Raw genomic sequence first — 25920 nt, forward strand, 5'->3', positions numbered from 1 at the left:
CGCTCGGTGTGTTGGCAGCAACATGACTGCCGCTATTCATACCGGGACACGACACACAGTTCTGACTCCGGCACTTGTGTCTGTGACTCACAGGGAACATTGCAACCAGTTCCCATTTATATTCATAAATAAATTCATTAATAAAGCGGCGTCTGTCCCTTTCTACTCTCTGCACTGCTGCTCCTCATCCCTGAAACAATGTAGCAGACTCCAGTTACTTAGGGTTTATGTAACAGCACCCCCACCTGTTGAGACCATGACATAGCAGCACTTACTAGCACTTACTAGGGGAGAGGATGCAAAGGACGCCCATCTAGGGTTACTATCCCTCCTGCCCGGGTACTCTGGGCAGAGAGGTGGGGTCTGATGTGACTTGGGAGGGGCTATGATTAAGCCATCTGCAATTGGCCAATCATCATGTCAATCTTCGGGAATCCTAAATTGGGAGAATGGGCAGGCAATTTTGACCCGGACAGCCCTATCAAGAACCGGGCAGGCCAGGTCAAAACCGGATAGGCGGCAACCTTACGCCCATCCTTTCCACTTCCTGCTGCCCCCCAGGGCCGGAACTAGGGGTGGGCAGAAGAGGCACTTGCCTAGGGTGCAACAGTGGGTGGGCGCCAGGCAGGTACCTCTTCTTTCACTTACCCCTATTTCAGTGCCCTTTACCCCCACCGCACAGCCCCCCACCGATGGCCCCCGCAGCCCCCCCACACATCTGCACCCTAGGCAACCCAGCCGGCTTGGCCCAGGCTGTGCAGGGGGACCGGCGGCACTCAGCACACTGCACTATAGGAACCAATCAGCAGCTATGCTGACCTGATAGGGAACTGAAGCCTTTTTTTTTTGCTTGTGGCTGTGATTGGCTATCCCCCTCCTACTGTGCTTGTGGCTAGGATCATTACGACACGCCCATCCCTCATTTCAAGCATGGACATGGCCAATAATATGGGGGGGATATTTAGATATGATATATGCATCCTTTATAGCATATATGTCAAACACAAGGCCCGGGGGCCAAATCCGGCCCACCTGGCTGTTCTATGTGGCCCTTGGTGAGTGTGTCTGACAATCCAGCCTGATCAATCTCCATTTTCCTCACATAGTAACTAAGACTAAGGGGTATATTTATCATGCTGTGTAAAAGTGGAGTGAAGCATTACCGGTAATGTTGCCCAAGGCATCCAATCAGTAATCAGATTTGAACAGTAGCAAAGCATCTATTGGCTGCTATGAGCAACATCACCGGTAATGTCTTACTCCACTTTTTACACATTGTGATAAATATACCCCTTAGTATCTTACTAAGTATATTAATAAAAAATTAGCCTGTTTTTTTAGATTTTGGCCCCCTTATGTGCTTGAGTTTGACACCCCTGCTTTATAGTGACATAACCCCCAAAGTTCCCCTCTCTTGGCCAGGCAGATACGCTGGTTTCAGTCCATTTTGGCTGCCCTGTACAGTCATTTGTCAGCCATTTTGTTTTACTAATTTCATATCTAAATGGACCAGATCTGATATAGATCTCTCACAGCGCCCCAGCAGTGCCCGTAGGTGCCAAGGGGATCTCTAATTACCCAAGGGTTCATTTATAATGCCCCATGTAGTGAGCAAAGTGCAAAAAAACCCACCACAATCAGCCATTTCTATGCACTTTGCCCTCTGCATTGTGTGATTAGCCACAGGCCTCTATACTCTGTGTGTGCATTAGGCCCCGCCCCTCTGGTGTGTGTTCCAAGCCTCACTCTGAGAACATTCTTGGCTCTGCACTGGTGCAACCAAGAGTGAACAACATGGCCGTGCCAACCTGTAGGCCCAAGTAGTCGTGGCACTAGATAAGGGGGGCTCATTCCTACAAATACCACAGACTGGTAACGGTCATTGTTTTGGCACCTTCAGAACTACGTTTCCCAGTGTCAACAGCTCGAATAAATAAGGCATGCTGGGAGTTGTAGTTATTCATTAGGATACATATGAGTGAAACCCTGCTAAACTGCTTAGTGTTAATAAGCCCCACAGTCTGTAAGGTGCAACAATCTCACACAGGAGAAACGAGGGGGGAAAATAAATACATTTGTTTCCCGAGGCTAAAAACGCAATCAGAATATTGAGCAGCGCAAGATAAACATCGAATGGGCTTCCTGCTCCCAAAGGAGGACACTGTCATGTGAGGAGCCAATGAATTGTCAGGAATAAATAAATCAACGCAGAAGGGGGAACCGGCCAGGCAGAAGCTGCATACAATCTGCCGCCTCGGAAACCAGCTTGTCAATCTCCTTACTGTATGTCTAGTGGGGCTCAGCCCGGCTGCCCCATCTCATTGTGCCCTGCTGGAACCAGACAGCTAATTACTTTTCTATGTTTGGCCTGCTGGTCCCCTACAGCGAGACTAGTGGCCAACCTTAATGTGGCTTCTGGTCAGTCTCAACAGTTAAACAGTTTGTGGGGTCAGTGACCCCCATTTGCACGCTGGGAAAAGGCAGAAAAAAGGCAAATAATTCAAAAGAAAAAATAAAGACCAATTAAAAACTTGCTTAGAATTAGCCATTCTATAACATACTCAGTGACTTCTAATATCCTTATCATTTACAGTAGGGGGTACATTATCCCTTATAATACATGAGTGATACTCAGAGTTCCCTGTATAACTCAGCCTGCAGCCTTGTGCCTTTATATGGGGGGCACAGAACCCCTCAGTGACTGCTAATATCCTTATCATTTACAGTAGGGGGTACATTATCCCTTATAATACATGAGTGATACTCAGAGTTCCCTGTATAACTCAGCCTGCAGCCTTGTGCCTTTATATGGGCACAGAACCCCTCAGTGACTGCTAATATCCTTATCATTTACAGTAGGGGGTACATTATCCCTTATAATACATGAGTGATACTCAGAGTTCCCTGTATAACTCAGCCTGCAGCCTTGTGCCTTTATATGGGGGCACAGAACCCCTCAGTGACTGCTAATATCCTTATCATTTACAGTAGGGGGTACATTATTTCCCAGACATATATACAACACTTGTGGGTGCTGTTGAGCCCCTGGTGTTGGGGGACGGTGCCTGGGAGAATAATACATTCTGCACATTAATAATATGGTTCAGGCAGGAGCAGCCAGTGAGATCTGTAGAAATCGCATTTATCATGCTTCTCGCCATTCATTTGCCGCGATGTTAACAGCTTCGCTCTCACTGTCGCTTGTAGATTGTGTTGTTTAATAGAAAGTGTCAGCTTCTAAACTATCAGCTTGTTCTGGCTCAGCCATGCGTGGCCGCTTGTCCCGACACGAGACGCTGTATCTTAGTAATTCCATTTGCGCCTGTGCTGTTTGGCTGCTGTACGACAGACACCGCGCTGCTATTGATTCCTCGCCGGCTTATTAACTCCTTTGCTGCCAGGCTGCTGGGGCGTTTCCCAGGATTTCCATTCTCATTCCAGGGACTGTCAGTGACCTTCCTTGGGCAGTAAGTGCCCCTATCACTTATTCTTAATCAGCATTAATTGGGGGGGTCAGTGGGAATAGAATTAAGAGTTGCACATTCCCTGTATAAAACCGTTCACTCTACAACACCTGCCTGTAGCCAATCAGAGCATTAGAACACTCACTGTACTAGACAAGTCTGTAGCCAATCATAACATTAGAACTTTCACTATAAAGACCAGACTGTAGCCAATCAGAGCATTAGAACATTCGCCAGACCAGACTGTGGCCAATAATAACATTAGAACATTCACTGTACAAGACCAGCCTGTAGCCAATCATAACATTAGAACATTTACTGTACAAGACCAGCCTGTAGCCAATCAGAGCATTAGAACATTCACTGTACAAGACCAGCCTGTAGCCAATCATAACATTAGAACATTCACTGTAAAGACCAGACTGTAGCCAATCAGAGCATTAGAACGTTCGCCAGACCAGACTGTGGCCAATAATAACATTAGAACATTTACTGTACAAGACCAGCCTGTAGCCAATCATAACATTAGAACATTTACTGTACAAGACCAGCCTGTAGCCAATCATAACATTAGAACATTTACTGTACAAGACCAGCCTGTAGCCAATCATAACATTAGAACATTTACTGTACAAGACCAGCCTGTAGCCAATCAGAGCATTAGAATGTTCACTGTACAAGACCAGCCTGTAGCCAATCAGAGCACTAGAATGTTCACTCTACAAGACCAGCCTGTAGCCAATCATAACTTCAGAACATTTACTGTACAAGACCAGCCTGTAGCCAATCAGAGCATTAGAACATTCACTGCAAAAGACCAGCCTGTAGCCAATCAGAGCATTAGAACATTTACTGTACAAGACCAGCCTGTAGCCAATCAGAGCATTAGAATGTTCACTGTACAAGACCAGCCTGTAGCCAATCAGAGCACTAGAACATTCACTGTACAAGACCAGCCTGTAGCCAATCAGAGCACTAGAATGTTCACTGTACAAAACCAGCCTGTAGCCAATCATAACATTAGAACGTTGACTCTACAAGACCAGCCTGTAGCCAATCAGAGCATTAGAACGTTCATTGTACAAGACCAGCCTGTAGCCAATCAGAGCATTAGAACGTTCATTGTACAAGACCAGCCTGTAGCCAATCAGAGCATTAGAACATTCACTGCAAAAGACCAGCCTGTAGCCAATCAGAGCATTAGAACATTTACTGTACAAGACCAGCCTGTAGCCAATCAGAGCATTAGAACGTTCACTCTACAAGACCAGCCTGTAGCCAATCGGAGCACTAGAATGTTCACTGTACAAGACCAGCCTGTAGCCAATCATAACATTAGAACATTTACTGTACAAGACCAGCCTGTAGCCAATCATAACATTAGAACATTTACTGTACAAGACCAGCCTGTAGCCAATCATAACATTAGAACGTTTACTGTACAAGACCAGCCTGTAGCCAATCATAACATTAGAACATTTACTGTACAAGACCAGCCTGTAGCCAATCAGAGCATTAGAATGTTCACTGTACAAGACCAGCCTGTAGCCAATCAGAGCATTAGAACGTTCACTCTACAAGACCAGCCTGTAGCCAATCAGTGCACTAGAACATTCACTCTACAAGACCAGCCTGTAGCCAATCAGTGCACTAGAACATTCACTGTACAAGACCAGCCTGTAGCCAATCAGAGCACTAGAACATTCACTCTACAAGACCAGCCTGTAGCCAATCAGAGCATTAGAACGTTCATTGTACAAGACCAGCCTGTAGCCAATCAGAGCATTAGAACGTTCATTGTACAAGACCAGCCTGTAGCCAATCAGAGCATTAGAACGTGGTAAGTATTAATGTGCCTACATTAACCCTAGGGCTGCTGTTCTTTTGTAATGTATAAACCCCCTGCCCCCCCCCCCCCCCCATACTAACCTGCGTCGGGCTCCGGCACGGCTGTCACTGTCACTTTAAATTCTTGGTAAATAATCACTGCATTGTGCTAGGAAACATGGCCAATTGCCCCGATTCTCTGAACTGTAGCCCCCTGTTATTAAATGAGGCCGGGGGGGGGGCTTAGAACCAGCTAAAAACTCCATTAAGCCTCCATTCCTGAATCTCAGCCCCCGCAGATATATCTTACTGGATATTCCCATGATTCAGTGCAGCGGCAGGATTACACGCCGGGCTCACAATACCCACGGGAAATCTATTGATTAATACATACCCCAAAAATAACAAGTCATTGAAACTGATTGGCTGTTTTTCTTCCCCCCCCCCCCCCTGTATGATTTATACGCCGTCGCTACGCCTGCAGTTCCATGCTATCTCTTGGTAAATACCAATCTGTTTAATGAGCTTTCGGGAGATGGAAAATAAAGATTTAATAATTCATATTTTATGAGAGTTTTGAATAACTTCCATTGCGCATTCCAGCAAATCCGCACGCGGGAGACGGGTTTTTTTTAATCTAAGTGATTGTTAAACACCGAGTCCGATATGTAAAACCCGCTGCTTACGCCGCAATGCCAAACACCTGCCATTAATTTGGCCTCTCAAGTGGCGCCGCGTTCCATAATGTGCCCTTTCCCTCTTTGTTTTATACAAAAAGTCATTGTTTTGGGTTTCAGCTTAAGGGCTTCACATATGTACTCAACATAAGCTGTCAATCAAAGTCAGGGACGTCTCCCTTTTGCTTTGCTAAACCAGCGCCCAATGGGCTTCACATATGTACTCAACATAAACTGTCAATCAAAGTCAGGGACGTCTCCCTTTTGCTTTGCTAAACCAGCGCCCAATGGGCTTCACATATGTACTCAACATAAGCTGTCAATCAAAGTCAGGGACGTCTCCCTTTGGTTTGCTAAACCAGCGCCCAATGGGCTTCACATATGGACTCAACATAAACTGTCAATCAAAGTCAGGGACGTCTCCCTTTTGCTTTGCTAAACTAGCACCCAATGGGCTTCACATATGTACTCAACATAAGCTGTCAATCAAAGTCAGGGACTTCTCCCTTTTGATTTGCTAAACCAGCGCCCAATGGGCTTCACGTATGTACTCAACATAAGCTGTCAGTTAAAGTCAGGGACGTCTCCCTTTTGCTTTGCTAAACCAGCGCCCAATGGGATTCACGTTTGGACTCAACATAAGCTGTCAATCAAAGTCAGGGACGTCTCCCTTTTGTTTTGCTAAACCAGCGCCCAATGGGATTCACGTTTGGACTCAACATAAGCTGTCAATCAAAGTCAGGGACGTCTCCCTTTTGCTAAACCAGCACTCAAAGATCCTTACCAGGGTCAACTGGGACAGTGGGACACCGACAAAAAACCCAACGGGCCCCGACGCTTATGGGCCCTGCCAGCCAAGAGCCGATCTCTGGTAACCCCAGGGCCACAAATGCGTGTGGGGGGGGAGGGGCGTGAATAGGGGCAGCCTCAGGCACCCAGATAAGAAATCCAGGGCTGGGTATCCCTCTCCCTACGTGCCTTAGTTTATGTGCTTGGGGGAGGGGGTTGAGTGGCCAATGGGGGCTGGGGGTGTGTGTGGGGGCCATGGTGGGGGTTCCTCTGGGGAGAGTGTCCTGGGGCTGCAGCCCCGGTGGGCCCTGCATCTCCCAGTCCGACCCTGGTCCTTAGAATGCCCCCCCCCCAGGTATGCCTACAAAGTATTGAAGTATTGACGTTGTTGAATAAACTGGTATACTCTTCACTGCCCCCTTTAGCCCACTTTTGTGACCATGGGAAGACCTCCTAATGGCAGGCTAGAGTCATCTGACCTACAGTAGGACCCAGTTGCAAGAAGAGTGTTTGGCTTTTAGCCAGTTGCATGTTCCCATAGAGGTCCTTCAAACTCTTGGTCTTGGAGACCTTGGTTGGACAATAGCTACAAAAGCCTCAACTGTTACCTGCTTACACTTGGAGAAGCTGAGCCGCCATTACAGTCCTAACTGGATGGACCCTGTGCAAAGGAAGGACCTTTTCCCTATCTGAAGAGTCGCTACTGCCTTCACTGAACCTGAGTTGAGTTTGGTTCTATGGCAGTTTGATCTCCAGTTATGGTGGCCACCGGACATAGGGTGATTTTATGGTCTGAACTGATCCTCGGGATGATGACCAACTCCAAGAGCACATTACTAGGTTAATGGTCAACACCTTGGTATGATTCACCTCTTCCTCCTCTTGTGCCCCAACTCCCCCTGCCATTGGCTGGTCATCAGTAACTAAGAGGGATCAGTTTGGGGGCATTGGAATGAAAATAAAATGGGTTCCCCCCCCAGTAGAAATAACTCTATACACCATAACTCTATAAACAGGGCCACTCACCGAAGTTCTCTCCACCCCAGATGTCCATGGCCGTGTCGTACTTGCCCAGGTGATTGAACCAAGACTTCTCGATGACAAAAAGGCCCCCGGCTATAACAGGAGTCCTGAGGGTTCAAATGCAATTAAAGGGCAAATTACTGGTACATATCCATCCTCCATTTGATACAAGCAGAGCTTATTAAAGGGGCGGTTCACCTTTAAGTTAACTTTTAGTATGTTATAGAATGGCCAATTCTAAGCAACTTTTCAATTGGTCTTCATTATTTATTTGTTACAATTGTTTAATTATTTGCCTTCTTTTTCCAATTCTATGCAGTTTATAAATGGGGGTCACTGACCCCGGCAGCCAAACCCTATTGCTCTGTGAGGCTCCAGTTTTATTGTTACTGTTACTTGTTGTAACTTTCTTTTCTATTCAGTCCCTCTCCTATTCATATACCCGTCTCTCATCCAAACAACTCCCTGGTTGCTAAGGTAACTTGCACCCTAGCAACCAAATAGCTGCTGAAACTCCAAACTGGAGAGCTGCTGAACTGAAAATCAAATAACCAAAAAACTACTAACTTTTAATATGTTATAGAATGGTTAATTCTAAGCACGTTTTTTTTGTATAGTTTTTGATTATTATTATTAATATTATTAATAAATTATTATTAGAAAATTATTTTTCTGCCTTTTCCCAGCGTTCACTGACCCCCATTTCCTCATACAATTTTATTGCTATTGATACTTTTTATTACTTGACTCTATTCAGGCCTCTCCTATTCATTTTCCTCATTCCGTTTCTCATTAAAACCAATGACTGGTTGCCAGGGTCCTTTGGACCTTAGCAACCAGATAGCTGCTGAAATTCCAGCTGCTATATAAAAAGCAAAATAATCACAAAATAATAAATAAAAAAAATCACAAATAATAAAAAATGAAGACCAATCGCAAATTGTCTCAGAATATCACTCTCTACATAATACTAAAAGTTATTTCAAAGGTGAACTACCCCTTTAAGAGTAACCCCCCCCCCCCCAGCCAGTGTAGCGCAGCACAGCACATTCTCCTACTCACTTAATGGGCTCCGTGGGGTCCAATCGTTTTGCTTTTTGCTCCGCTGACAGTTGCTCCCACTTGAAGTGCAGACTCCAGTCGAACCCTAGTACAAAAAGTAATGGGTCAAAAAAGTTGCAGTTGGTCAGTTTGCAAAACGGCAGAAAATTCACGAACTGCGGCTACGGCAGGACTTTTTTGCTGTGCATGATAAAAGGCTTACTTAACCTTTAAAGCCAAGTAGTTTAAATTATATGGAGGGTCCATGACTATATAAACATCATCCCATAATTGTTCAGTAAAATGTAACCAATAGAGGGCACTGTTTATCAGAGTTTTTGAAGCTGCCCCATTCATAGGCTGAGAATCCAGTCTGGGCTAATATAGACATGGAACTTCCATATTATTTAAACAACTTGCCTGTAAAGGATAAATAAGCCTTTTATTTTAGAAATTACTCCGTACAGCCCCCAGAATAACATACATTTCTCTCTGCATCCAGATTTATTTTGTTTCTCTATTACAAGCAGCTGAACTGCAGCTCTTTTACTGACTTCCATGTCTATCGTGAAGCTCCACCCCCTTTTGCTTTCTGAGCTCTTCTTCCCTCTCCGATTATGTGGACCTCAAAGAGGTGCCTACTGGGCATGCTCACTGCCTCTGCTCCAAATAAAACCAATCAGGCACGCCCAGTAGGCATCCCTTCGAGCTCCACATAATCAGAGAGGAAAGGAGGGCTCGGAAAGCAAAAGGGGGCGGAGACAAGGAAGTCAGTAAAGGAGCTGCAGTTGAAAAGGTATGTTATTCTGGGGGCTCAACAGAGTAATTTTAGAGATTTAAAAAGAAGCTTTACTTATTCTTTATGCCTTTGTATTAACATTAGGGCAGGGTTGGACTGCGGGTGACGCCACTGGCGAGGGCACCTTGGGGGGTGCAGGGCTCCTGAGGCGGCAGGCCCGGTGGGCCCTGCACCCCCCAAGGTGCCCACACCAGCCGCGTCACCTGCACTCCCCCCATCAGGGCCCCCCTAACCCCCTGCAGGGGCCCCCGCCAACCACCCAATGTCCTCCCCTGAGTGCATGTAAGTGAAACATGTTGGGTCTGGGCCGCCAGGGCCCACCAGGCTTTTTCCCGTCCGGTGGCCCAGTCCGACCCTGCATGAGGGTTGAATATATAGGCAAAGTGAGCCTATTCCTATATGTATAAATATAAATGTAGATGCATTCTGCTTTCCTGCTGCTAAATCCCTTGGCTAAGCTCCATAGCGCTGATCAGATTCTGTGATGCCCTAAGAAATGCACCATTAATTCAGCTATGAAATAAAGGGGAAAAAAACAAAATGGCCGCCACCTTCAGCCAGATTAGACGAGACTAAAAGTAACTTTCCTGTAGCACCAAGGCAACACTGATGCAGGACGGGAGTGTACTCTAACGCGCAGATGAACGGCTTAGGGGTAACATTCAGTTGATGAATTCCTTTTAAACATTTTAATTTTCTGCTGAGCGCTCCGACCCCGGCCAATATATAATCTAAATGGGCCAATCACGGCCGCGCTAATAGGGAATTATCACCTGCCGGAAGGTTCCATAACTACATAAATATCCCCTCGGCAGCTCAGTCCTCATCTGAAATGCGGCCTAAAATCCATTTAATAAATAGCAACGGCACCGAGCGTCCCCGAGCCAATCGCAGCACTTAGAGGGGGGAGGGGGGGCTGCTTAAAAGCAACACAGCTCTGCCTTCCGCCGGCGTAATGGCTTCCGACTCACTCCATTTAATGCGACGCTCACTAAAAGCAGGTGCATGGGTTGCGCTAAGTGTTAATGGAAGCTCAGCCGACTGAAATAAATCCTTCTCTCCAGCTCAGCCCCATCCGAAAATAAACGGAGCGGAAACTAATGAGCCGCGCACAGCCCCACGCTGTCATTATCCAACATGGAGGCGCGGAGAAATGCGGCGGAATATAAAATGGGAAGAAACGGAATGTTTTAACCTCTCTTTTAACAATCAGCTTAAAGGGGAACTTAAACCAAACGCGGCGTTTTGCCTAATGAAAGAACATATAATTCCAAGCAACTTCCCAATAGACATCCATTACTCATTTCCAATAGATTTATAGTTATTCCTATTGTAAGCAGCGTCCGTACGTCCATTTTCTATTCTCCGCCCCCTGACTGTGGATACAATGTAACTGAATTGTTGCAACATTGTTTTAAACATCAGCGGGAGAGAAATGGCTGAACAGACAGTGGGTTTAATAGCAAATACATTTACACATATCGTTAACGCTATTGTTCATTGTTAATGAACGGATATTGGGAAGTCGCTTAGAAATACATTGGCTTTCATTATGCAAAAGGGGGTTTGGGGGTTTATATGCCCTTTAATTGCTATTGGAAACAGTCGCTGCCTGGTTGTTTGTAGTCTCTGGGCTTTTGGTTCTGAATGGTCAAACAATGTAACAGAAGCCGGCTGGTAAACAGACCTGGAAGGGAACTGACTTCGGCTACATTGTTTCATGAGTCAGAAACCAGAAAATGATAAACGGCGCTCTCTGTAGTCATAAAAAATGTGCAGAATACAGTTTTATCAGGTCATTGGCTGAACTCACCTCCTCTCAGGTCCGAAGAAGCTGCGATATAAGCGAATGTGTCCAAATTGATTATATCTATGACCGGACTGACCACACGAGTCGGATCCTTGGGAACCAATGAGAGAAGGAAAGAGCGGGTAGGGAACGAATGGTTAATTGCATGGTACAATATAATTCTATATATGTGTATTAAAGGGGACATTAACCCATTATTATAAGCAGATATGGGCTCAGCGCTCACCTCCTTGATTCTGTGCAGTAGGGGCGGCAGCCAATCCTTATTGACCTCACAGTGACTGTCTAGGAACGTGAGCACCGCCGCCTGCGCCACCCCGGCCCCTCTCACCCGCGATCGGATCAGACCTGCTTGAATAAATGGGATAGGGGTTTGTATAATATACACAGTATAATATACTATGCTGAAGCCTCGCCCATTATAGGGGGGCAGTGCCAGTCTGCTCCGCTGAATATAGAGCAATAAGGCATCGGGCCCCCCTGTAAGAACATATACGGAGGGGCCCCATGCCCCCATCGCTGGCTGCTCAGGATCCTGCCCCCCCTCCCGCCTAGATAGTAGATTGGCAGGGGCAGTGGCGTAACTATAGAGGGAGCAGTTCCTTTGGTTGCAGGGGGGCCCAGACCGTGGGGTCTGCTTCCTCTATAGAAGTTAAAAAAAATCCCCCCCTTCCACAGCTGATTTCTTCGCTGCGGGTAGTGGGTGGGCAGGGGACGGGTAGTGGGTTGGCAGGGGACGGGTAGTGGGTGGGTAGGGGATGGGTGACTAGGGGGCGGGTAGTGGGTGGGCAGGGGACAGGTAGTGGGTGGGTATTGGGCAGACTGGGAGGCAGGTATTGAGTGGGCAGGGGGTGGGTATTGAGTGGACAGGGGGGCGGGTAGTGGGTGGGCAGGGGATGGGTAGTGGGTTGGCAGGGGTCCAAGTACTATAGAGGAAGCAGTCCCTTGGGTCGCAGGGGGGCCCAGACAATGAGGTCTGCTTCCTCTATATAAGTTAAAAAAAATCCCCCCCTTCCACAGTCGATTTCTTAGCTGCAAGTACTGGGTGGGTAGGGGCGGGTAGTGGGTGGGCAGGGGCGGGTAGTGGGTGGGTAATGGGTGGGGCCCTGCTTAGCTTTCCAGAGCTATCAAGATCAGGTTAATTCGGCCGCAGGTGACTTGGTTGAAAAGTTTTGAAATACTTTGGCAAAATGTAAAAGTCCGGAGAAAGAATCAAAGTTGATAAAGGCGGCAGCTAAAGCCAAAGGGCCGTGGCACAATTCAAAGAGTTCAGAGACCTACAGTATGAAAGTTAACTTAAAGGTGACCCACCCCTTTAATGTGACTGAAACTATTATTCTGCTATTATTAGTCTGTCCCCTGCGGCTGATTGGCCAATGCACCCACATTCCCTGTATCTGTATCCTTGTTATGCACTAAGGGGGCCTTAAGCAAAGGCTGGACCTCTAATGGGGCTGAACTGTAACACTCACTGCTCTCAGGCACCGACAGTGTGGGGTGCAGCGCCATTTAGCGGACCTGTGCCCGTAGGTGTAACAAACAGGCAGGAAATATGTATTTTAGAGTAACAGGCTGTTTGTGTCTCTGTGTTGCTATTGATTTCCGTGTCAGACACGAGGCGAGATATTGGTGTTGTATTAAATCAGAGCAATTAATAAAACAATCTGTTCGTGTTTTGCTTTCCCTAAAGATTCCCAGGGAAATCTCGTTAGCGGCTGCCTCCAAAGCCGCCCGTATTAGCAACTGTTCCTAACAATCCTATTGGGGGAAACATGGAAATCTGTCTCCAACCGGAGCAGGCGATTCTCTTACTGTACAATAGTTATTCCTGCAATCAGCACTGGGCCCACACAATCCTTATATTGTTTAGTGGTGTCTTGGGGGTGCAAACAGGCCAACTTCACTAGGGCCAATCAGAGCTGCACTTGTAGCAGAGTAGGACTAAGATGGAGACATTAGGGCAAGATGTAGAGAGTAGAGCAAGATGGAGACAGTAGGGCAAGATGGAGACAGTAGGGCAAGATGGAGACAGTAGGGCAAGATGTAGAGAGTAGAGCAAGATGGAGGCAGTAGGGCAAGATGGAGAGAGTAGGGCAAGATGGAGACAGTAGGGCAAGGTGTAGAGAGTAGGGCAAGATGGAGGCAGTAGGGCAAGATGGAGACAGTAGGGCAAGATGGAGAAAGTAGGACAAGATGGAGGCAGTAGGGCAAGATGGAGACAGTAGGGCAAAATGGAGGCAGTAGGACAAGATGGAGAAAGTAGGGCAAGATGGAGGCAGTAGGGCAAGATGGAGGCAGTAGGGCAAGATGGAGACTGTAGGACAAGATGGAGACAGTAGGGCAAGATGGAGACAGTAGGGCAAGATGGAGACAGTAGGGCAAGAATGGAGACAGTAGGGCAGGATGGAGACAGTAGGGCAGGATGGAGACAGTGGGACAAGATGGAGACAGTGGGACAAGATGGAGACAGTAGGGCAAGATGGAGACAGTAGGACAAGAGGGAGACAGTAGGACAAGATGGAGACAGTAGGGCAAGATGGAGACAGTAGGGCAAGATGGGGACAGTAGGGCAAGATGGAGACAGTAGGGCAAGATGGAGACAGTAGGGCAAGATGGAGACAGTAGGGCAAGATGGAGACAGTAGGGCAAGATGGAGACAGTAGGGCAAGATGGAGACAGTAGGGCAAGATGGGGACAGTAGGGCAAGATGGAGACAGTAGGGCAAGATGGAGACAGTAGGGCAAGATGGAGACAGTAGGGCAAGATGGAGACAGTAGGGCAAGATGGAGACAGTAGGGCAAGATGGGGACAGTAGGGCAAGATGGAGACACTAATACACAATTGTGACAGTAAGATATACACAATAGGGCACAATGGAGACCCCCACCTTATTAACAATATAGACATTATTCTCTTCTGCTTGTTTAGAAGGTAGGTGGTTACCGTCACAGACCTTGGTACCTATTTCACACCCATATACCCTATGCCCTTATGGCAGATATAGTTAGAATTCCTGAGTTTAGGTTCCCCTTTAATGTACAACATTTGGCAGACACCCCCCCGATCCCCGTAGCTCATAACAAGGTAAAAATTCTTTCCTTTGTTCAACCAGACGGCAAACAGATTCATCACTGATTGCAAATGTGGCGGCAACTCCTTTCCCCCATTAGGCTAATCATGCCCATATTTTCTATAATGAGAGTAAGGAGCAGCTCGTTGCATCAGATCCATCACCGCTGGGAACCAATGAGTCTGCTCCGAGTCTGAATATGAAATAAAAGGTGAAAAGGGACTGGGCTGATGGTGTAGAAACAAGTCCCTTTCCCTTCCCTGCACTGCTGGTTCTGACTCCTGATACAACTCCCCAATATCCATTCATTCCTCATTCTCACTGGGTTTATAGTTATGTGTAACTGTCACTGTGTCTGTCCCTTTCCCTTCCCTGCACTGCTGGTTCTGACTCCTGATACAACTCCCCAATATCCATTCATTCCTCATTCTCACTGGGTTTATAGTTATGTGTAACTGTCACTGTGTCTGTCCCTTTCCCTTCCCTGCACTGCTGGTTCTGACTCCTGATACAACTCCCCAATATCCATTCATTCCTCATTCTCACTGGGTTTATAGTTATGTGTAACTGTCACTGTGTCTGTCCCTTTCCCTTCCCTGCACTGCTGGTTCTGACTCCTGATACAACTCCCCAATACCCATTCATTCCTCATTCTCACTGGGTTTATAGTTATGTGTAACTGTCACTGTGTCTGTCCCTTTCCCTTCCCTGCACTGCTGGTTCTGACTCCTGATACAACTCCCCAATATCCATTCATTCCTCATTCTCACTGGGTTTATAGTTATGTGTAACTGTCACTGTGTCTGTCCCTTTCCCTTCCCTGCACTGCTGGTTCTGACTCCTGATACAACTCCCCAATATCCATTCATTCCTCATTCTCACTGGGTTTATAGTTATGTGTAACTGTCACTGTGTGTCATTGCCACAGAAATCAGCATTTCCTTACCCCTGCTGTCAATAGGAATAGCATGTTCTTTAATTAGGCACAAAAACTGTTTTGGGTGAACTTCCCCTTTAAAGACATTTTCTTCCAGAAAAACGCAGTTTATTTTTTTCCCCCAAAATAAAATCTATTCCGATTTGGGCCTCTGGCAAATTAGAACGTCTGGAATCTTATCAGCATTTGGCAGAACTATCCCCGGGCGCAAATCAGATACACCCCGCCCCCCCGCATGCTCCCATCCTCGCCGCTGATTGATTGGCTGATAAGGCCCTACCTTCTCTTTGCTCATTGCGCAGGCATCTCACTTTGGGCAACTTGCTCAGTAGCCGGCAGTCGTCCACTGTCAAAACACATTGAAGGAAAAGAAAGTTACTGTTTGGGCAATAAGGGACGGGGATATAACAGGGAGGGGGGCACGAAACGCATAAGGCTATTCCTCTGTGTATCAGGGTCCAAGGTACCTTAGCAACCAGGGAGTGGGTTGAATGAGAGACTGGTATATGAATAGGGGAGGGGTTGAATAGAAAGATAAGGAATAAAAAGTAACAATAACAATAAAACTGAAGCCTCACAGAGCAATAGGGTTTGGCTGCCGGGGTCAGTGACCCCCATTTGAAAGCTGCAAAGAGGCAAATAATTTAAAAACTATAAAACATAAATAATGAAGACCCATTGAAAAGTTGCTTTGAATTGGGCATTCTGTAACATACTAAAAATTAACTTAAAGATGAACTTAAGCATGTACTACAGTTTAGGAGCACATGTACATACATGACACATATGAATCTACTAATAAAGAATAACTAATCTGCAATAATTGTCGTTCCGAGACAGCGACTGTCAGAAACAAAATGGCTACACCCATGCCACGCACTGGCCACTCCCTGACCATGTTCTGTTACGCCCGACCACAGCCCATAATTCCCTCTCCCTGCCCCAGCTGAGGGTATAAATTAGGGTAACTGCTGAGCAGTCTGTTAGTTTCATGCTGAAGGCTGCACTGGTTTCTATGCCGCTGTGCATTGTTCCTCTATACTCAGTGGGCCCGGCCCTTGGTGCCCCCCCGCAACCTCCTTCCCCTGATCACGCCTAGGTAGTTATGAGGTATGTCGGGGGGCCCCAGAGGGCTGGCAGCTGGGGGGCCCATAATACCCCAGTCCAACCCTGTACATATATTCAATCAACTCCCAGGCCGGCTCAAGAAACATCACGGAGAACTATTTATTTCCCCTTTAAACTATTGAAATGGCACAGTCCATAGGTAAAAGCCTTATTCCTAACTGCCCTTCTGTAATGTAGTTCTATTATTATTATTATTTATTTATAAAGCTCCAACATACCCCACAGCGCTGTACAATAAGTAGGTTACATACATTGGGCATACAGAGTAACATATAAAGCAATCAGTAACCGATACAGGAGGGGAAGGGAGCCCTGCCCAAAAGAGCTTACACTCTACAAGGAGTAACATATAAAGCAATCAGTAACCGATACAAGAGGGGAAGGGAGCCCTGCCCAAAAGAGCTTACACTCTACAAGGAGTAACATATAAAGCAATCAGTAACCGATACAAGAGGGGAAGGGAGCCCTGCCCAAAAGAGCTTACACTCTACAAGGAGTAACATATAAAGCAATCAGTAACTGATACAGGAGGGGAAGGGAGCCCTGTCCAAAAGAGCTTACACTCTACAAGGAGTAACATATAAAGCAATCAGTAACCGATACAGGAGGGGAAGGGAGCCCTGCCCCAAAGAGCTTACACTCTACAAGGAGTAACATATAAAGCAATCAATAACCGATACAGGAGGGGAAGAGAGCCCTGCCCAAAAGAGCTTACAATCTACAAGGAGTAACATATAAAGCAATCAGTAACCGATACAAGAGGTGAAGGGAGCCCTGCCCAAAAGAGCTTACACTCTACAAGGAGTAACATATAAAGCAATCAGTAACCGATACAAGAGGGGAAGGGAGCCCTGCCCAAAAGAGCTTACACTCTACCCCATGTGTCCCTAATATAATATGTGCATATATGTTATTTACTGGCAGTGCCTGGGCTCTACGCTGACGTAAGATTGATGGGGCCGTAAGAGAGGCCATTAGATCCCTCCCATAAATCATGTGCTTCACTTACCAGGCTCCTTATAAACCCCCGATACCGCACGTGGGGGGGGGGGGGCAGACAAGGAAACATGATTAAGTGCCTTGTCAGCCCAGAAGCATTAAGGGATACATTAGATGTGCACAGAGAGCTGGGGGGGCAGTTGAAATCAATGGGGGCTTTAACGGAGATATACCACCTAATGTATCAGTATATGTGCAAACAACAGCATATCTACTAATTGGTCTATGGAGTGCAGTGCAATGGGGTTCCCCTGGAGCAGTTACTATGGCAACCCCATACCCAATCATTCATAGGAAAAAGCTATTTAAGCAAAAAATAATATAGGCCTGAATGGCAAGGGATGTGCCAAATCCACTTTTTGGGATCTGGCCAAATACCGAATGCAGGGTCGGACTGGGGGGTGCGGGCCCACTGGGGTTGTTGCCTCATGGGACCCTGCACCCCCCAAGGGGCCCCAACCATGGCTTTAACCAAATGTTGGTCAAAACAGGCCGATCCAATTCCTCAACCCCTGAACCAACAACTGCATCGAAATTGATTGATAATCAGCTTCTCCCCAGCAGCCGAGAGCACACTGAGCATGTGCAGTGCCACCGACACTCCCAGCAAAATCTAGTAAACCTTTAAACTGGAGCAATACGTTCAGTATATAAAATACAACATTTCAGCATTTCCAGGCAACTGGCAGCCTAGAAACCAGGGCATTGGGCTGAATATCAAACCCTCGGCATTGGGAACGGATTTTCCCCCTATAAATACCCCTTTGTGTTCGTTCTTCCCACTGGCGATAAACTGACAGCTCTAATTTTAAAACAATCAGACATTAATGTTAAATATATCGTTTCTCCCTCGTCATTATATTCTATTCAGCGGGAAGACAAAAGCCATAATAACGGTATAATTAGTCTGCATGCCATTTCCACGCTGCACTTACTGTCTTTATAAAGATAATGACTTTATCGGAGAAATAGATGCGACGCTCTGCGGTTCCCAAACTGCAGGGAATCTTCCCTTAGAGAGAGCAGGACTTTAATTAGGGGCGATAGGGTGAAATTTGGGGAGCAACCAATGCATTCCATGGGTTTCTTTGCACCAAGCACTCACTGGGGGGTCATTTATCAACAGTGGGCAAATTTGCCCATGGGCAGTAACCCATGGCAACTGCTCAAATTGTTACATTCACTGTTCTACCTGCAGCTGGCTGAAAAAAAAGGTAATCGCTGATTGGTTGCTATGGGTTACTGCCCATTGTTGATAAATGAGCCCCACTAGTGAATGAAATCACAATTGAATCACAATTACAATTATTGATGGGAAGGGGATTCACCATGAATAGAGTGCGGCCAAACCCGGGCACCCCTGTATTCACTGGGCAAAGGCATTCGGGGCAGCATGAAATCCATTGTGGTTGCACTTTGCAAGTGAATGACCCCTAATGACTAATGTATATTTTAAAGCTAAAGAGCCTTTTCTAACGGAATCATTTCATTCTATTTCCTTCCATTATAGGATCCCAGCCATCTGTATCGCGGCCCTTGCCTATGAACACTGGGCAAATATGCACCTGGGCAGTAACCCATGGCAACCAATCAGAAATTTGCTTTTATAGTTCTACCTGCAGCTGGCTGGAAAAGTCTAATCACAGACTGGTTGCTATGGGTTACTGCCCAGGTGCAAATGTGCCCAGTGTGTATAAATGAGCCCCACAGTCTCCGCGGATAAGATATATAATACAGTCTTATGTTTACTTTTCTTGGGTAAAAGGTTTGTGATACAAGGGATATAAGGGTGAGGTTCCCCTTTAATAAACATATTTTATTGAACCTATGGGCGTTTCCTTAATTTTATCAATCTCCAGAAAGCTCACAAGTGGGGGGTTACTGCCCAGGAGCAAATTTGCCCAGCATTTATAAATGCCCCCCACAGACTCTATTAGTAGGACACACTGGCATGGGTGGGGCACATAGTTACAAGGGGTACAAGGGGTTACAAGGGGTTACAAGGGGTACAAGGGGTACAAGGGGTTACAAGGAGTACAAGGGGTACAAGGGGTACAAGGGGTTACAAGGGGTACAAGGGGTTACAAGGGGTACAAGGGGTACAAGGGGTACAAGGGGTTACAAGGGGTACAAGGGGTTACAAGGGGTACAAGGGGTTACAAGGGGTACAAGGGGTACAAGGGGTACAAGGGGGTACAAGGGGTTACAAGGGGTACAAGGGGTTACAAGGGGTACAAGGGGTTACAAGGGGTACAAGGGGTGCAAGGGGTTACAAGGGGTACAAGTGGTTACAAGGGGTACAAGGGGTTACAAGGGGTACAGGGGGTACAAGGGGTACAAGGGGGTACAAGGGGTACAAGGGGTTACAAGGGGTACAAGGGGTTACATGGGGTACAAGGGGTACAAGGGGTACAAGGGGTTACAAGGGGTACAAGGGGTTACAAGGGGTACAAGGGGTACAAGGGGGTACAATGGGTACAAGGGGTTACAAGGGGTACAAGGGGTTACAAGGGGTACAAGGGGGTACAAGGGGTGCAAGGGGTTACAAGGGTTACAAGTGGTTACAAGGGGTACAAGGGGTTACAAGGGGTACAGGGGGTACAAGGGGTTACAAGGGGTACAAGGGGGTACAAGGGGTACAAGGGGTTACAAGGGGTACAAGGGGTTACAAGGGGTACAAGGGGTACAAGGGGTTACAAGGGGCACAAGGGGTTACAAGGGGTACAAGGGGTTACAAGGGGTACAAGGGGTTACAAGGGGTACAAGGGGTACAAGGGGTTACATGGGGTACAAGGGGTACAAGGGGTACAAGGGGTTACAAGGGGTACAAGGGGTACAAGGGGTTACATGGGGTACAAGGGGTACAAGGGGTACAAGGGGTTACAAGGGGTACAAGGGGTTACAAGGGGTACAAGGGGTTACATGGGGTACAAGGGGTACAAGGGGTTACAAGGGGTACAAGGGGTTACAAGGGGTACAAGGGGTACAAGGGGTACAAGGGGTTACATGGGGTACAAGGGGTACAAGGGGTACAAGGGGTTACATGGGGTACAAGGGGTTACAAGGGGTACAAGGGGTTACAAGGGGTACAAGGGGTTACATGGGGTACAAGGGGTACAAGGGGGTACAAGGGGTAGAACTTACAGTTATCACTGAAGTCATCCACTAGTAGGATTTCATGGATAAGGTGCATAGGTGTTCGGTTTAGTACACTGCAACAAACAAACAAACAAACACGGGAGAATATATTAGTAGGATTTATGGGACTGGGTAGGAATACAGGCGCATTATGTGTATGGCGGGGGGGCAGCAGGGTTAGAGGCGCGGGCAGCAGGCAGCACATTAAAGGAAAGGGGGGGTAGCATCAATTCGACAAGCCCCTCCCAACAACCACTAGCTCCTCCCCCACTTTATAAAAGGACAACTATCACCCTAAATTGTCTCCCCCACCAGAGGTGCAGGCAGCCTAGCAAAGGCGGGGGCTGTATTTTTGGTTTTCCCCAATGGGAATGTGGCCCTATTAGCCTGCACCTCCGGCGGGGGAACCAATGGGAGGGGGATAGGTGCCCCCTATGATACACACAACACTGGGTGGGGCCACTGCTGGTTTATTAAGAAATGTACAGAAATAACAGGCGATATACATAAACATTTGTTAAGGTAATGGAACCAATTATATTTATATTTAACTTCCTTGTAACCCCCCCATGGCCGCTGAAGGCTGCAAAGCATTCTAACCCAGAGTAAGGGGCCCTCCTGTTATCCCCCTAAGCATGGCTTCCTCCATAACTCATACACCTTCCATGGGGCCCCTTCCATCACTTTGGCCCCAGGCCTAACCTTTTATGCCCGACACTTCATACTGCCCCCCCAGGAAAGCCCCTCCCACTGCAACTCCATATTAGTACCACCCCCTACTCTGCTACCCCTTTGCTCTGGGGAGTGTGGGCGGGAGCTATTCAAGGTAAAACAGAACACCCCCTTCACTTCCTTCCTCCTTCCTTTCCCCTCATGTCTCTACACTTCCTAATAGGCAGCCCAGCAAACTACAACCCCCATAATTCCTAGCACTCTCCTCCAGTTCCTTCCTTCCTCCCTAGGCAGGGTTACCAGGTTGCCGGGTTTTCTGCCCAATCTGGCTACTAATTTTAAACTCAGACGGGTTTCCAAAGTACAAACCGGGCTGGGTAAGTATTAGTCTGGGTATGAGCTGTCCCCGGGGCATGTCCCCGGGGCACGGGGACTACCCCTTTGCTCTGGGGAGGGTGGGCGGGAGCTTTTCAAGGTAAAAGAGAACACCCCCCCACTTTCTTCCTCCTTCCTTTCCCCTCGTGTCTCTACACTTCCTAACAGGCAGCCCAGCAAACTACAACCCCCATAATTCCTAGCACTCTCCTCCAGTTCCTTCCTTCCTCCCTAGGCAGGGTTACCAGGTTGCCGGGGTTTCTGCCAAATTTGGCTACTAATTTTAAACTCAGACAGGGTTCCAAAGTACAAACCGGCTGGGAAATTATTAGTCTTGGTATTAGCTGTCCCCGGGGCAGGGGGACTGGTCAGTTAGTCGGGGACTGACCAGGTTGCTGGGTTTTCTGCCCAATCTGGCTACTAATTTTAAACTTAAACAGGGTTCCAAAGTACAAACCGGCTGGGAAAGTATTAGTCTGGGTATGAGCTGTCCCCGGGGCATGTCCCCGGGGCAGGGGGACTGGTCAGTTAGTCGGGGACTGACCAGGTTGCCGGGTTTTCTGCCCAATCTGGCTACTAATTTTAAACTTAAACAGGGTTCCAAAGTACAAACCGGCTGGGAAAGTATTAGTCTGGGTATGAGCTGTCCCCGGGGCAGGGGGACTGGTCAGTCGGGGACTCCCCGGAAGTGACTGTAACACAGTACCTTGTGCCACATTAGGAATAAATGATGATGTTAAATTAGTGTAGAGAAAAGGGAGACAGTGGGGCTCATTTATAAACACTGGGCAAATTTTGGAGCCTTGGCGGGTTTGTACTTTGAAAACTGGCCAGCTTTATTTATTACTTAGTGTACCAGGCATGTCTCTCCCAATGCATGTTGGGTAATGCAGTTTGTATTTAGAATGCAGCCAAGGTTAATGTTAAACTACATTACCCAGCATGCAATGGGACTGGTATAGAAAGAAGCTCCTCTTTCTACTCTGCTTTGCTGTGATGGGGGGGGGGGGGGCTATTGTGCTATTTTTGGGCTACTTTTGAAGTGGCGTTTGGCTAGTTTGAGGCTGGTTTCGGCACTGACTTTGGCTACTTTGGAAACTTAGACCTGGCAACCTTGTTCCTAGCGCTGTCACGTTCCTGTCATTCCCCACTTCCTTGCCCTCTCGCCTCAGCCATTCTTTGCACACTATTGAAAGGAAGTAGAGACTGTCACATGTGCAACAGGAAATACCGCCCCCCCACACAAGCACTTATAACTTTTACAAAAAAAGTAAACTATTCCCCCCAAACTAATAAACATAGTTTTGTGCCACAAAGAAGCGCGTTTCACGCCAATGATGTTATCCCTTTAAACAAGCTCCTGCTTTTTGTTTTTTTTGCAGCCGATAATAAAGAAATGTTGCAGAAGTTTTAATATTAATTGTGCCATAAGCGGCGACAGTAGCAAAGGAGGATGTGAATGGCGGCGGCACACAATGGAAATTACTTTCTATTCTTATCGTTGCGCCGATAAGCAGAGCGGCAGGTTGGATTTAATTGTAACGTATGAAAATCCTAATGCACAATAATTCCAGATAAGGAGCCCTATTATGTGCGGATTAGAATACGCCCCCCCCCCCCCCCAATATTATCAGGGGTTTAAAGATAAAGGTGCTGCTCAGAAAGCCCAAAGGATCCGTCCGACAATCCAGATATCAAATAATTGTGAAAAAGTCATTTGGCCGCGCGTCATTCTGGGTCACGGCGACGAGGGAAGAAAACTCAAGCGAAACGAATGGAAGAGAATCGGCCCAATCTGCATTAATTGTCTCCTCCGGCGTCTCACCAACAACTGGGCTTATTTACTGAACCCATGGGCAGTAACTGCGCCTCTAAGGACTAGTGATGAGCCAATCATTTTGCCAGACATGGATTTGCAACATTGTGAGCATTTCGCCATTGGCAAATTGTTTTGCGAAACTTCTGCGAAAATTCGTAGCCAAAAAAATCTGTTGCGAGTAAAAAAGTTTGGTCACGTCAAAAAACGCACAGTCGCGTCAAAATCGGGCGCGGTCATGTAATAAATGGGCGCGGGCGACAAAAAAAGACGCAGGTGAAAAAAAAGACGCAGGTGAAAAAAAAGACGCAGGTGAAAAAAAAGATGCGGGCGAGAAAAAAAGACGCAGGCGACAAAAAAAGACACAGGTAAAAAAAAGACACAGGTAAAAAAAAGATGCGGGCGACAGAAAAAGACAGGTGAAAAAAAGATGCGGGCGAGAAAAAAAGACGCAGGCGACAAAAAAAGACACAGGTAAAAAAAAGATGCGGGCAACAAAAAAAGACAGGTGAAAAAAAGATGCGGGCGAGAAAAAAAGACGCAGGCGACAAAAAAAGACACAGGTAAAAAAAAGACGCGGGTGAAAAAAAAAGATGCAGGCGACAGAAAAAAAAAAAGATGCGGGCGACAGAAAAAGACGCGGGTGAAAAAAAAAGATGCGGGCGACAGAAAAAAAAAGATGCGGGCGACAGAAAAAGACGCGGGTGAAAAAAAAACGCAACAAATACGCTTCACAAATTTTTTCGACATATTGAGAATTTTCTTGGCGTTTCATGAATTTTATGGCGAAACGGGACAGATTCGCTCATCACTACTAAGGACCTATTCACTAAGCATTTGTGCCTGTGGGATCCCACCCATATTCATTATTAGGGATGTAGCGAACATCGCCGAAAATGTTCGCGAACCCGTTCGCGGACTTTCGCCAAAACTCGCGAATATTCGCGAACTTTGCGAACCCCATAGACTTCAATGGGAAGGCGAACTTTAAAACCTAGAAAAGCCATTTCTGGCCAGAAAAGTGATTTTAAAGTTGTTTAAAGGGTGCCACGACCTGGACAGTGACATGCAGGAGGGGGATCAAGGGCAAAAACTTCTCTGAAAAATACTTTGTAAAAAAAACGCCAAAAAAAAACGCCAAAAAAAACCCGCAAGCTATTCCTATGTATATGCATAGGCGATAAAACGAAGCGAAAAAACGCGGCGCCAAAAAAAAACCCGGCGAACCCAAAGTGGCGAACGTCGGCAAAAGTCCGCGAATTTGCGCGAACGCGAACACCCGATGTTCGCGCGAATTAGTTCGCCGGCGAACAGTTCGCTACATCTCTATTCATTATTAGGCTTTAGTTCTCGCCGTAAAATTCATGAAACGACAAGAGAATCTGTGAAACGGCGGAAAATCTGCAAAACGCGTTTGTCGCAAGACTTTTTTGTCACCCGTTTTTTTTTTTTTAATATATGTGACCGCGCCTATATTGACGCAACTGCGCCCATTTTTACGTGCCTGCACCTATTTTGACGCGATGGCAACTTTTTTTGACGAATGCCGAATTTTTTCGTGACAAATTTTTGTGGAAGTTTCACTAAACAATTCGCCAATAGCAAAATGTGGAAATTTGCTGAGAATCCATGTCTACCAAAAAAATTTGCTCATCACTACTAATGAGCCCTTCAGAATGTGTCTTGCTGTGTGTCAGGCTTTGGAGTTGTTTGTGGCGCTGCGCCCGGTACTGAACAGTAGTGATGAGTGAATCTGTCCCATTTTGCTTTGTTGAAAAATTTGGGAAACTGCTAAAAAATTTGAGAAATGGCGAGAAATTTGCAAAGTAATTTCAAGTCATAGACAACTTTTTCATGTACAACAATTTTTACGCGCAACTTTTTTTTTTAATTCAAATGCAAATGCATTAAAGTCAATGACTTTTTTTTTGTGGCAACTCTTTTGTATCACCAAATTTTTTTTGTGACTACTTTTTGCAATTTTGCTACAAAAGGTTCGCTGATGGCGAAATATGGAGTTTTGCTGCGAATCCATGCCTGACAAAAAAATCTGCTTTAATGGGACTTTAATGGGCTGGGTAAGTATTGGTCTTGGTATGCGCTGTCCCCGGGGCAGGGGGACTGGTCAGTTAGTCGGGGACTGACCAGGTTGCCGGGGTTTCTGCCCAATCTGGCTACTAGTTTTAAACTCAAACAGGTTTCCAAAGTACAAACTGGCTGGGTAAGTATTAGTCTTGGTATGCGCTGTCCCCGGGGCAGGGGGACTGGTCAGTTAGTCGGGGACTGACCAGGTTGCCGGGGTTTCTGCCCAATCTGGCTACTAGTTTTAAACTCAAACAGGTTTCCAAAGTACAA

At 46.7% G+C, this 25920-nt stretch overlaps 1 protein-coding gene across 2 annotated transcripts in view; it reads right to left on the reverse strand.

Moving 5' to 3' along the window:
• galnt14 (polypeptide N-acetylgalactosaminyltransferase 14) overlaps positions 1-25920 on the reverse strand; it is a 234379-nt gene that overhangs the window by 12364 nt on the left and 196095 nt on the right. Inside the window, exons 4-9 of one of the 2 annotated variants that reach the window (XM_031901791.1) lie at positions 20709-20776; positions 15718-15783; positions 11657-11778; positions 11434-11521; positions 8843-8927; positions 7784-7887 (exon numbers count right to left, since the gene is read on the reverse strand). In XM_031901791.1, the coding sequence (XP_031757651.1) occupies positions 7784-7887; positions 8843-8927; positions 11434-11521; positions 11657-11778; positions 15718-15783; positions 20709-20776 (533 nt within the window). 2 annotated transcript variants of the gene reach the window in all.

Source organism: Xenopus tropicalis, chromosome 5, assembly GCF_000004195.4.
Source record: "Xenopus tropicalis strain Nigerian chromosome 5, UCB_Xtro_10.0, whole genome shotgun sequence".
Classification (NCBI taxonomy): Eukaryota; Metazoa; Chordata; class Amphibia; order Anura; family Pipidae; genus Xenopus; species Xenopus tropicalis.